The sequence below is a fragment of the Cydia amplana genome, chromosome 7, assembly GCF_948474715.1.
Source record: "Cydia amplana chromosome 7, ilCydAmpl1.1, whole genome shotgun sequence".
NCBI classification, from domain to species: Eukaryota; Metazoa; Arthropoda; class Insecta; order Lepidoptera; family Tortricidae; genus Cydia; species Cydia amplana.
In genome coordinates this window covers 18,203,065-18,215,164 of record NC_086075.1, presented here as the reverse complement: position 1 = coordinate 18,215,164, position 12,100 = coordinate 18,203,065, and the positions used below count along the sequence as shown (strand labels likewise).

At 38.5% G+C, this 12,100-nt stretch overlaps 3 protein-coding genes and 1 long non-coding RNA gene across 4 annotated transcripts in view; 3 read left to right on the top strand and 1 right to left on the bottom strand.

Moving 5' to 3' along the window:
* The window catches only part of LOC134649664 (pre-mRNA-processing factor 17), a 33,377-nt gene extending 30,469 nt beyond the window's left edge, over positions 1–2,908 (top strand). The window contains exon 12 of the mRNA XM_063504503.1: positions 2,680–2,908. Within this exon, the coding sequence (XP_063360573.1) occupies positions 2,680–2,857 (178 nt within the window). The 3' untranslated portion in view covers positions 2,858–2,908. The remainder of the gene's footprint in view (positions 1–2,679) is intronic.
* Positions 1–12,100, top strand: part of LOC134649676 (uncharacterized) — a 164,011-nt gene that overhangs the window by 72,715 nt on the left and 79,196 nt on the right. The gene's annotated exons all lie outside the window — the stretch shown is intronic.
* LOC134649512 (5-aminolevulinate synthase, erythroid-specific, mitochondrial) lies at positions 4,999–6,914 on the bottom strand. The gene has a single exon (XM_063504272.1). It carries the CDS (start codon positions 6,662–6,664, stop codon positions 5,147–5,149), a length of 1,518 nt encoding a protein of 505 aa, XP_063360342.1. The 5' UTR covers positions 6,665–6,914; the 3' UTR covers positions 4,999–5,146.
* Positions 7,339–8,232, top strand: LOC134649892 (phosphatidylinositol-glycan biosynthesis class F protein). Its single transcript, XM_063504725.1, has one exon. It carries the CDS (start codon positions 7,399–7,401, stop codon positions 8,107–8,109), a length of 711 nt encoding a protein of 236 aa, XP_063360795.1. The 5' UTR covers positions 7,339–7,398; the 3' UTR covers positions 8,110–8,232.

Genomic DNA, 12,100 nt, shown 5'->3' with positions numbered 1-12,100 from the left:
AATAGGGATGATGACACATGTTGAATTTTATAACAAAATCTAGTAAAATAGATAGCAAATGAGCAATTTATCACAATATTGTGCTTATTAAAAAAATATATTGAAATAAATACAAAAATACAGCCCCTGAAAGTTTCAATTTTTTTTTTTAACTTTCAAAAACGAAATAAGTAAGGATACCATTCGATAAATTCGATTCCTCACAGTTTATCCAAAAAAAGATTGTATAGCAACTATATATATATTTATATTTTATACATAAACGCAATATTTCACCGACAAAAATTCAATTTTCTTGTTTTGTTCATACTTCATGATGCGATCTCAGTGACCTTGACGTCACGCTCATATAGCATTTTGTTCGGGGCGTTTCAATTCAATTTAATTCAATTCAATTCAATTTTCAATTCAATTCTTTATTCGTTCATCACAGGTACATAAATAGATGATAACTTAATATTCTAAGGAACAGCCATGATGTGCCTTTTGGCGTACGAAATAATTTCTTATTATCTAACTATATACATTTTTTTTACATTATTTACATGGGTAATGAGATTGGCATATGCAAATATAATTTAGTGAGTCAATTTCGCGAGTGAAGTACGACAGTCGGACTTTGAGTATCATAATGATACTATCATTTCTGACTTTTGTATTGCGTTAATGCAATGGGTCCCATATAGACATTAGATCCTAAAAACAAACCTGATTGATTGATACCATAAATGAAAATTTGTCATCTAGCCTATTGTTATGTCAGTGGGTTAAATAATTATGGGTCAGATGGTAATTTGGATTGCATTAATAGTATTCAATAGGGTGATACTAAACATGATGTTTGCTCAGCGAATGATCTCATCTTGTCGTGAAGGGCGTCGTAATCTCGAGGTCACGTATGATAAATAAATAAATAAACTCGATTGTTTTATAATCTACTGTATCAAAAAAATATCGCGCGGACTTTGCCCAATGGCATTGGCTATCCGGCTCGAAGGACCATTGTTTTATATACAATACCCACCTTATTAATCCTGTTTTATTTAAAATGATTGTCACTGAGACTGACATGTAAATTGAATCGTCAAAATGATAAAGGGAAGCATTAGATATCTCAATCTCTTATTATTTTAAACCTGTTGCCCCAATTTGTCCAACTGACCTTTCATATCAGTACAAATTGTCATTCAGAATGACTGGTGAGACTAACACCAGCCTTAAGCAGCAAAAAAGCTCTCGGATGACCGCCAACAAGCATTTAGTAAAAGTAAATTAATATTGTATGTATAGGCAAATAAATGTATGAAAGGAGATTAGCTTAATAGCAATTGACATTCGTTACCAAGGGCGAGATCTCAAGGTTGTTGCGGTGTCATAACATTGCACGGTTGGCATGATTACCCGCTCCAATGTAAAAAGTTCTATGTCACCTTAAACCCCTAAGTTAATATGACTCTTTGGCATCGTAGTATTATTAGCGTAGTAACGTTGGCTTGGCGGTCGTGAACTGAGGCCAAGTATGCAAGGGCAACTATTGGGGGGACCCACGATAGTAGACGACAAATCCGGTCGCATGGATGGTTGTATGCAATATACTTGTAATGCGGAAGTGTAGTATTACAAAATCTAGCGCCAAATGTGTGTGGAAATATTGGTCTAGCTGCCTGTGGCTGCCCGTCAAAAATACCAGTTCATTTTACATTTTATTTGAGATCTGTAGGATAAGGAAGTTAAAGAACTCAATTCAATTGCCTTAAATTATGCAACCAAGTGGAAATGAATTGACCTACTTATTACTAACACTTACCTTATTTATAATTGATTATTAGCTTATTACTAATACTTTACCGACTTATCCATAATACGGTTATCCATCTGTTAATAACGGAAATCTTTAAAACAAATTAACGTTATCATTAGTTGTTTATTACCCTGGTTTTTGTTTCCCATAAGTTATAGATTAAGCAACAGTGATCTTTATCTCTACGTAATAATGATGCTATTAGTTGTAATAGTAATTTTTGTTTTCACTTTATGGAATAATACACGATTTCTAACCGTGATGGTCGACATCGTTAAATTGAATCCAGATAAACTTATCATGTCGACAATACTACCACGTATTAGAATCATGAATAGCGGATGTAGTTTGTAAATGTAGAGTACCTTAAAACAATTCCCAAAATACACGCGCCTCTAGTATTAAGGTTTAATAATTCGGGTCCAAATCATACCTACAGAAAGTTTGTCTGATCTGTTTTAGACTCCGATAATTCCGTACTAGTTCGATTTAGATTGCAAACCCTTAACCACCCATCGACGCACCTATTTAGATATGATTGTATGATCGTCAAAAAATTGACCATGAATTTTACAATCAGTTGAATTATACCTAAGTTGTCAGGCGTTTTATTGAACAATGTTATCCGCTATCCCGCGCACGCTCAGCCCTTACGCTCAGTGAGTGAGAGAAGATCCTTAACATACGGCGCCTTAACACATTCAGTGCCGAAAACCCGAATATCGGGTATTTTATGATTTCGTTCCCAGACCGGACGAACCGATAGTCGGGATCGTGGTACTACACTTTGTGGCCTGGCGCGGATGTCTTGTTTAGCTGGGTGGCAATGAATGTGTTAAACAACTTCCATGTCACTCATCACATTCCCCTTGTTCTAGTTACCTAGTGTCCGGTGACGCGGACGGCAAGTGCTACATCTGGGACTGGAAGAGCACGAAACTCTACAAGAAGTGGAAGGCTCACGATGGCGTCTGCATAACTGCGCTATGGCACCCGCATGAACCAAGTCGGCTGCTCACAGCGGGCTGGGATGGTGTCATCAAGTACTGGGACTAAGAACTTTAAAGTTGCAGTGTTGAAATAAATCGTTTTTGAGAGATTCTTGAGAAGATAGTGAGTTAAGTTCAGTGCTGAGTAATTCCTTCAAAATCACCTTTGTTGAGCATTAAAGAAAAGTCTAAAACCACAAAGAGGTAGGGCACAGCGAAATGCCATTGTTTTGGCGCCTCCACTTTACAGAAAACCAGTCATAACACTTAACATTTTTACGAGAAGAGCACGAAACTGTACAAGTGGAAGGCTCACGATGGCGTCGATCTGCATGACAGCTTTTGTGACATCCACACGAATCAAGCCGGCTAACGGCGGGCTGGGACGGTGTCATCCAGGGATCAGAACCGGGTTTTTGCAAGAACTTAGAAATAACCATATTTTTCAAATTATTTTATACTCGAAATGTAGGACTCGGTTGTGTTTTTAGGTTACGACTTCGTATTATTAGATTGCCCAATTAGAAATGAAGTAATTAGCAAAGAACGAAAAAATACCGTTTCCGTTCCCATACAAAAAATACCGGTATCCGATCCCTGGTGTCATCAAGTATTAACTAAGAACTTTGAAGTTTCAGTTACAAGTGTTGAAAAAATCGTATGAGAGATTCTCAAAAATTAGGGCTCATTTAGACGGTGCGAGAACTCGCATGCGAGTTTCATTACATTCAATACATTGCGTTATTTGATCGGTCGGCTGAATTGATGTCACCTCAATGGTCCGCAATGTAACTTAAATCGTATACGAGTTCGCGCGCCGTCTAAATGAGCCCTTAAGAATACTCTTGAGTGGAGTTCAGTTCTACATCGCTCATTGTGAATCGTTTTTTTATATAATTAGGTACTTAGCTGAAAAGACTCTACCTACTCTAAGGAGCTGACTTAGAAAAACTTACACGAGTAACTTTCGTTGGATTTTTTGGACAAGTGAATGATGGTACTGAATAATTATGACCTATAATTATAATTGAATTTACAAGAGTTACTATTTCATTTATCTTTGTGTTAAATAATAAAGGAACATCTATAAACCCGAGTATCAACTTAAAACATTGAGATTGTAAGCGTAAAAATATTGAGTGGCTATTCATGTAACTAGACATGTGCCGATACACATGACTATGTATTATCAGCTGATATAACAAGATACATTGTTAATACGGACAGATATTATGATGCTTCAAAACTAAACCATAATACTAACTTGCGAGTCATTCGTCTATTTTCACGCAATCGCTAAAGAGGGAGTAATAAATGGGTCGTCTAAATAGGTGCTGACTTATCTACTGTTTCAACGAGTTCTGATGTTTTAGTAGCGAGTTAGCGTATCAGAGTTTTCGACATCCATAAATTACACCTAACCTATAGTAACCTTGACCTGCACAACTATCTAACGCTGTGAGGTAGCGAGACCAGCCCCGACCCCTGTTATTTACTCGAGTACTCGATCTTTTTCGGGCTGACAGTTACAAAATGACGATATAAGTGCCGCATATGGTCATTAATTTACCTTTGCCTTGATTGAGGGTTAACACATTCACTGCCAGCGACCCGTTAGGCGGGTTCTATGTTCGTAGGCGCTTTTCGCTGCATACGGGTTTACCGGTGTTATCGGCTACGCTCGTAGTTCGTGCTGGCAATGAATCTGTTAACTCAGTCGTAAAATCGGTTAGACTTGGAACTTAGCGGAAAACTTCATTTTGCTCTCTTTGTGTATGAATGAATACATAGTCGTATCATCAAATAGCTCTAACATACGTTATTACTTATTATATTCTGGTCCTTCGAGCCCGACCTTCGCAAAACTGACATTGTCGGCACTTATTGTCATTTATATAATGTAAACATCCCATTGTTTGACGCCGTAATACCAATAATTGACTGTTCGTTACAATTGTATTATTGCATGACTGCATGACGATTTTGGGTGACACCTAATGGGAATGCGTGGAACATTGGGATATGTACACTGTTTTAAATAAGTGCAAAATGCTTCTTTGTTATCTAAAAAATGGTGGTTTGGCTAAAGGATTACCTTGTTGTGGAGTTGTATTATCGGTTAATAAGTGCATTTACGAGCGATATGCCATCGATTGTTAATTATCATTAAGACCGCAGATAATAAAACAATCAAAAACTTTGATCACATTTTTAATTTCTCCCCCGAACCCCTACCATAAACCATAAATAGGATAAACAGGACATAGACTACACAGAATGTAACTTAACATTAATATTTCTCTTTTTTCCTTGTATTTTGCATTGTCGTGGGGATCCATTGCAGTGACTCTGGAAGCTAAGCCGCTAATGGAAGCTTGTAGGGCTCCTCGTACATGACGTCGAACTTATATTCCATGCTGCATTCGCGGCATGCACCATTCTTTATAAACTGGTTGAAACTTATATTGTTTTCATGGAATGCTTCTGTCAGGGCAGTGACGAGCTGATCGATCATTTCTGGGGTGTGGTGCGGGCCGGGTGCGAACCGCAGTCTCTCCTCCCCGCGGGCCACGGTCGGGTAGTTAATTGCCTGCACGTAATGACCCCGCTTCATAAGGGACTCCGCCACCAACGCCACCTTATCTGCTCCCTTTATGGGTACAGGGACTATGTGACTCACGGATGGCAGCTGAGGAAGACCGGCGACTAGCAGAGACAGCTTTAAGTACCGCACCATGGCCTGATGTTTCGCTCGTAGCGTTCGGCCTTCCTCACTCGCGAGAAGTCTAATGGATGCCAAAGAGCCTGCTAGCACAGGTGGTGGCAGTGCCGTGGTAAAGATGAAACCAGGAGCGAGTGATCTAACCGTGTCCACCAACAAGGAAGAACCCGCAATGTACCCACCAACATTTCCAAAAGCTTTACCCAGCGTGCCTGATACAATATCTATCATGTGCTCTATTCCTCTCTCCTCTCCAATTCCAGCACCATGTTTCCCATACAGGCCCACTGCATGGACCTCATCCACAAACGTTAAAGCTCCATATTCGTGTGCGATTGCACACATTTCTTCTAGAGGACAGATCGCTCCACTCATGGAGTGTACAGTCTCAAATACGACTAGTTTCGGAACACCTATCGGTGACGCCTCCAACATCTCACGGAGATGATTGGGGTCATTGTGCCTAAATATATGCTTGGGTGCTTGGCTGTGCCGGATACCCTGGATCATGGAAGCGTGGTTACCAGCATCTGAATAGATGTGGCAGCCTGGAAGAAGTTTTCCTAAAGTAGAAAGTGTTGCATCATTGGCAACATAGCAAGAACTGAAGATGAGGGCTGCTGGCTTTTTGTGGAGTTTTGCGATTTCAGCCTCCAGTTGCTCTGTCATCTGCGAGTTGCCAGCAATATTGCGGGTGCCTCCTGCTCCAGTGCCATAGGCCTTGATGGCGCTTACAGCTGCGTCCTGCACAGCTGGGTGGCGGGATGTACCCAGGTAGTCGTTGGCACACCACACGGTGACGCGGTTGTTGGCAGAACCCTCCAAAGCTTTAGGGTAGGCGCCCTCGGCCGCCAGCCGCGACACTTTCCGGAACACACGGTAGGAGTAATCCTTCTTCTTCGCGTTGATTTGGTCGTGGAAGAACTTATCGTACTGGTAGGGGCTGCGGTCGACGATGTCTTCGGTCATCTCGCGCGGGGCCTCCGACACGATCGAGTTCTCCTGGATGAACGGGCACTTGGTCTCGTCCTGGCCCAGCGAGCGGAACCCGCGACTGATGATTGGGCAGTAGTTCCCGTATTGCTTCATCAGCGCGGCTCCATAGTTCCTCACGAACGCCTGGTTCAACGATCCCAAGAACGGACAGGGCATCTTTACGTAATGTATATTACGGTCACGACAAACACTTGCGATAAACTTAAGTAATGATCGATGTTTTGAGGTCAACGTTGGCTCGCACTGTAGCCGAACGTTTCGCGGTCTGGCCGGAGTTCAACTGGTGTCTTGAACGACGGCCCCTTTCATTTATAATGTCTGTGTCATATCGATTGCTCCACAGTGATTTCTGAACAGTCAACACGTAGAATTTGTAGCTTGTTTTCGCAATGTAAAAGAGTTACACAAGATTGAATGGGAAGACAACGTATGAACCATCGAGCACAGTGTCGTTTTACGCTAATGCTATTGGTGGATACAGGCTTTTTTGACAGACACAGAGACAGTTGGAAACACTGTCAGGTAGTCATATTTGTATGTTGTTGTCAGAGAAAATTGTTCTGAATTAATTTGTTTAAGTCAAATAAAGTTAATCCAAGTTTTATTTATTTATAAAAATATACTGAAATTGCAACCATATGATCTAAAAATTGTTTTTTAAGACCAAGACTTGCAGAGATGTTTGAGTAACTGTTAAAACAGTCTCAAAATGTACGGTACGGTGCTTGGTAAATGTCAGTGTCAAGCTGTCTGTCATTGTCATTAGTGTCATTTCTGTTTTGTCAATGTCAATGTAACTGAACTGAAGTTTTGATAACAATTTGGATAACATTGAATTAGGTTTAGGCGTGTAAAATCTTCGCATTGATATTGAAAAAATAATATTAACAATGTTTACTCTACACAACCAACTGGAATTACGAAGAGTAACAATATCTAGTCTAATAACATGCATCTATTTACCCAGCATAGTTACAGTGATTTCATACAAGGGCTTACTTTACTCCGTGGGGAACGGATCTTCATTCTACATTTTAGTCCTCATTTTCATCGCTGAACTGCTGAAATCATTCTACCTGAACTCAACTAACGATATCTTAGCGAAGAAAGCTAAAGTGAGCAAGAATAGAGCGGGCGATATGTTGAAAGGATTTGGCTTCCTTTTAGGGGTTATGTTTTGTTTCTTCATTGGAATCATTTTATTTGGAGCTCCAGTGTTGGATTGTCATGAGGAGACGCTGATGTTGTCGAGCTTACTGACGCTTTTAACGGTGTTTCCGTTGGTCGCGCACACGGGAGTGGAGACATCAATGCAGTTGTTGTTTGGAGTGAAGAACTTTGCGAAAGACAGTGTGTTAGAGATGTTGGTGAACAACGCGCTGCTGACGGTGTGCGGCGCGTGGCTGGGCGCAGTGGTGATACCTCTGGACTGGAACACACCTTGGCAGGTGTGGCCCATCCCTTGCTACCTGGGAGCTATTGGGGGTTACCTGCTCTCAAATGTTCTCAATGTCTTGAAAGTTGCGTTACTGAGTGCAGCACAAAAATACCCGACGCTGAATTTTCTTGTAAATATTTTAAACAAAGTTCATTTGAAGTAAGGGTTGTGTTGTTATTTTACCAAATACATAGTGTGTAAAATTTTAAAACAGTATTACAGATGTAGCATTTAATAAGTTCAAGAGAGTTGTTTGGACTTCATTCCTGACTTTTAATTAGCCAAATCAAACTAGTACATATATTAAAAACGGGTCACTCACGTATTTTAAGTCGAAAAACGCTCAAAACTCAAACTAAAGGTGTTGTACCTTGTTTACTTGTATGCTAAAGAGTACTTGTGGAATAAATACAAAAAATCATGATTATAAATAACTCTCACACCTCCACTTTCCTTATTGGCTGTTGACACTTGCAGCAGCAGCTCGTACTGGCTGCATCCACCAAATGTCGTACTATATGGAAGAGGAAAGAGCATAGGCAAATAGCTTATCTTGTTTATTTCCAGTGTTAAATTTGATAATCAGACCCAGTGTCAAAAAACGAATTGTTGTAACAATTTGTTGGTGGTAACAACTCATTTGTCAAATCATCTTTGTATATCAATTTATATTTTAAGACTACAAGACTAAGGGTTGGTTGCACCAAACTGTTTGTCATTGTTAGAGATTCGCAATATTTTTATGTATGGAAAGTTTCATAGTAAACCGCCGCAGCGCATTTAATTTGAACAGCCAAGAATCCCAGCCACCAAAAATAGATATTTGGTTTATAGGTGTAAAAATAATAACACCTTGAAGATATTTATCCATTTATTTTCTTGTCTTATTCCAATTCACAATAATCTCGTCTTATGACAACCGTTCGCTAGCAGGACTCAACAACCAAAAGAGAGCTGTCCGCCAAGTGTCTTTCTTTTTATACCCAACCAATAACAGTCTTCAATTTCAAACTACCCTTAACTTTAAAAACTTATTAAGTAGGTATGCTAGGTCTTATTTCAAACTACCCGTAACTTTAAAAACGAATTAAATAGGTATGCTAAATACCAAAAACCCTACACTCGTCCATCCTGACTCCGTGTATGTCCTCATACACGTGCCAGGTGGAAACCCTACACTTGGCCGACAGACTACGTATACTACGTAACAGTGGATACACTAATCGCATAGGATACGAAACAGTTTCAATCAGGCATCAGCAAGTCAAAATCTCAAAAACATCATCTAAATAACATTTCGTATGCCTGCCACACAATTTGGACTAGAATTTACAGTTTCAAGGTTATTAATTCAGTGGTAAATTTTGACTAAAGCATACGAAGGGTTAAAATTGTTACTCTTCTGCCGGAGACATCCTGCTGGAGACGGCTCGCACCGGACTCTGGCGGCGCGAGGCGGGCTCCTGCTGGAGACGGCTCGCACCGGACTCGCACCGGACTCTGGCGGCGCGAGGGGGGCGGCTGCTGGAGACGGCTCGCATCGGACTCAGGCGGCGCGAGGCGGGGGACGCCGGTAGAGGTGCGGCGCTCAACTTGCTAAAAATATCCAACATTGGGTTAATAATCACAACAGTGTACACCTTGACTAGTAATTCAGGGTAACAGATCATTAAGTGCCATTTATTATTCGATTTTCATGAGTAATGATCATCTCTATCTGCAGGTAGATAGTACACGAACCAATTCAATTCTCGTGACTGAAACAACAGAGTACACGAACCAATTCAATTCTCGTGACTGAAGCACTATCAATCTTCCTGCCATATATAATATGAACCAGTTCAAATCTTTTCTAAAATGGTAGTACTTAGCTGTGTCAGCACACGAATCAAATCAAATTCTCGTGGCTTCAACATCATTTTCCATTATCATGTCAAGAAATCTTCAATTATAAACCTCACTCTTGAAACAGGAATATTTCCCAAGAACCTTTCAGTAACTTTAACCCTGACTATAATTTATAAAATATTACTATGATGAATAACAGCGATAATTAAGTAATTATTGTGTACAACTTGACCTATTATGTTCCCATTATCAATGCATTAATCATCTGGTACTAAAAACCTATACCTAATAGCTCCCCTCCCAATGTTTTCAGAGAAGGTCGTATATTCTAGCTTGTTAGGATTTATCCAAGCTGACAAAGTACTTAGTCCATCAATTGCAAGACGCGTTGGGATTAATATGCATATTGTTTTATGAAAGACTTGAACAGTATATTAATTCACTAAACGTCTTTATAGCATACCAAATCCCGCAGTTCGGGAATAAACATAGCACCTAAATAGGCGTGTTTCCGCAGAAAAAGGACCAGTAATATTTTCTCTACACGTTGAATTAAATAAATTATACGTTTCAAATGTTACATGGCAGACATAAACGATAGAACTGCAAAAACCTGATGTTTTACCTATCCGTACCTTCAGACTTGTTCTAGAATACAATCAAAAATGTATACCATGGAATCGCATATTTTGTAACTGAAATATGGTATCATTTCTACTGGGGTGATTACGACGACGTTGTAATTATGTTTAGGTTGTAAGAAAACTGCCCACGCAATATGTATCACCAATATCCACTCAGAGATTTCTTCAAGGAAATACTTGCGTTAATTGAGATCTACATACTGGAGCTTCGCCTTTTTGTAAACATAAAATATTAAGAATAAATCTTTTAATTACGATTTGCGCACTAGTATAAATATAATTATCAAATTTCAAGTTCGGCAATAAGTAAAAGTATAAAAGTGAATTCTTTACCGCAATACGTGTCTTTAATAACCTCCCAGTTGAAATTAATATCTCTTATTATTAAATTATCTCTTTTAAAAACTGCCTCAATGGTAATCTACTATTATTTGACGAGTTTTTTATAGTTCATGCATTATTTAATATATCAGCTTATCTAGTAATGAGATAATGTTTATTATTGTACATCTATTTTTATCAAGTCTTAATTTAAACATAATAATATAACCAATAAGAGGCCATCAATCCTCCTCGATCTCGGTTTAATTGTGGTGAGTTCTACAGGTTCAACCATGCACTCTTCATTATCGCTTATATTAAAATCATCATATTAAAATAATTTCAATGTAATGCTGCAACATTAACTGCAGTAACCTATGAATTAAAAATATGATTCAATAATTCAATGATTCAATAATTCAATAATTCAACGATTCTACAATTCAATAATTCAACGATTCTACAATTCAATAATTCAACGATTCTACAATTCATTAATTCAACGATTCTACAATTCAATAATTCAACGATTCTACAATTCAATAATTCAACGATTCTACAATTCAATAATTCAACGATTCTACAATTCAATAATTCAACGATTCTACAATTCAATAATTCAACGATTCTACAATTCAATAATTCAACGATTCTACAATTCAATAATTCAACGATTCTACAATTCAATAACTCAACGATTCTACAATTCAATAATTCAACGATTCTACAATTCAATCAACCAACGATTCTACAATTCAATCAACCAACGATTCTTCTACAATTCAATCAACCAACGATTCTTCTACAATTCAATCAACCAACGATTCTACAATTCAATCAACCAACGATTCTACAATTCAATCAACCAACGATTCTACAATTCAATCAACCAACGATTCTACAATTCAATCGACCAACGATTCTACAATTCAATCAACCAATGATTCTACAATTCAATCAACCAACGATTCTACAATTCAATCAACCAACGATTCTACAATTCAATCAACCAATGATTCTACAATTCAATCAACCAATGACTCTACAATTCAATCAACCAATGACTCTATAATTCAATCAACCAATGACTATAATTCAAGCCCAATAACTATAATTCAAGCCCAATGACTATAATTCAAGCCCAATGACTATAAATTATGACTATAATTCAATCAACCAATGACTCGATCATTCAATAAACCAAACGACTCGATCATTCAATAAACCAAACGACTCGATCATTCAATAAACCAAACGACTCGATCATTCAATAAACCAAACGACTCGATCATTCAATAAACCAAACGACTCGATCATTCAATAAACCAAACGACTCGATCA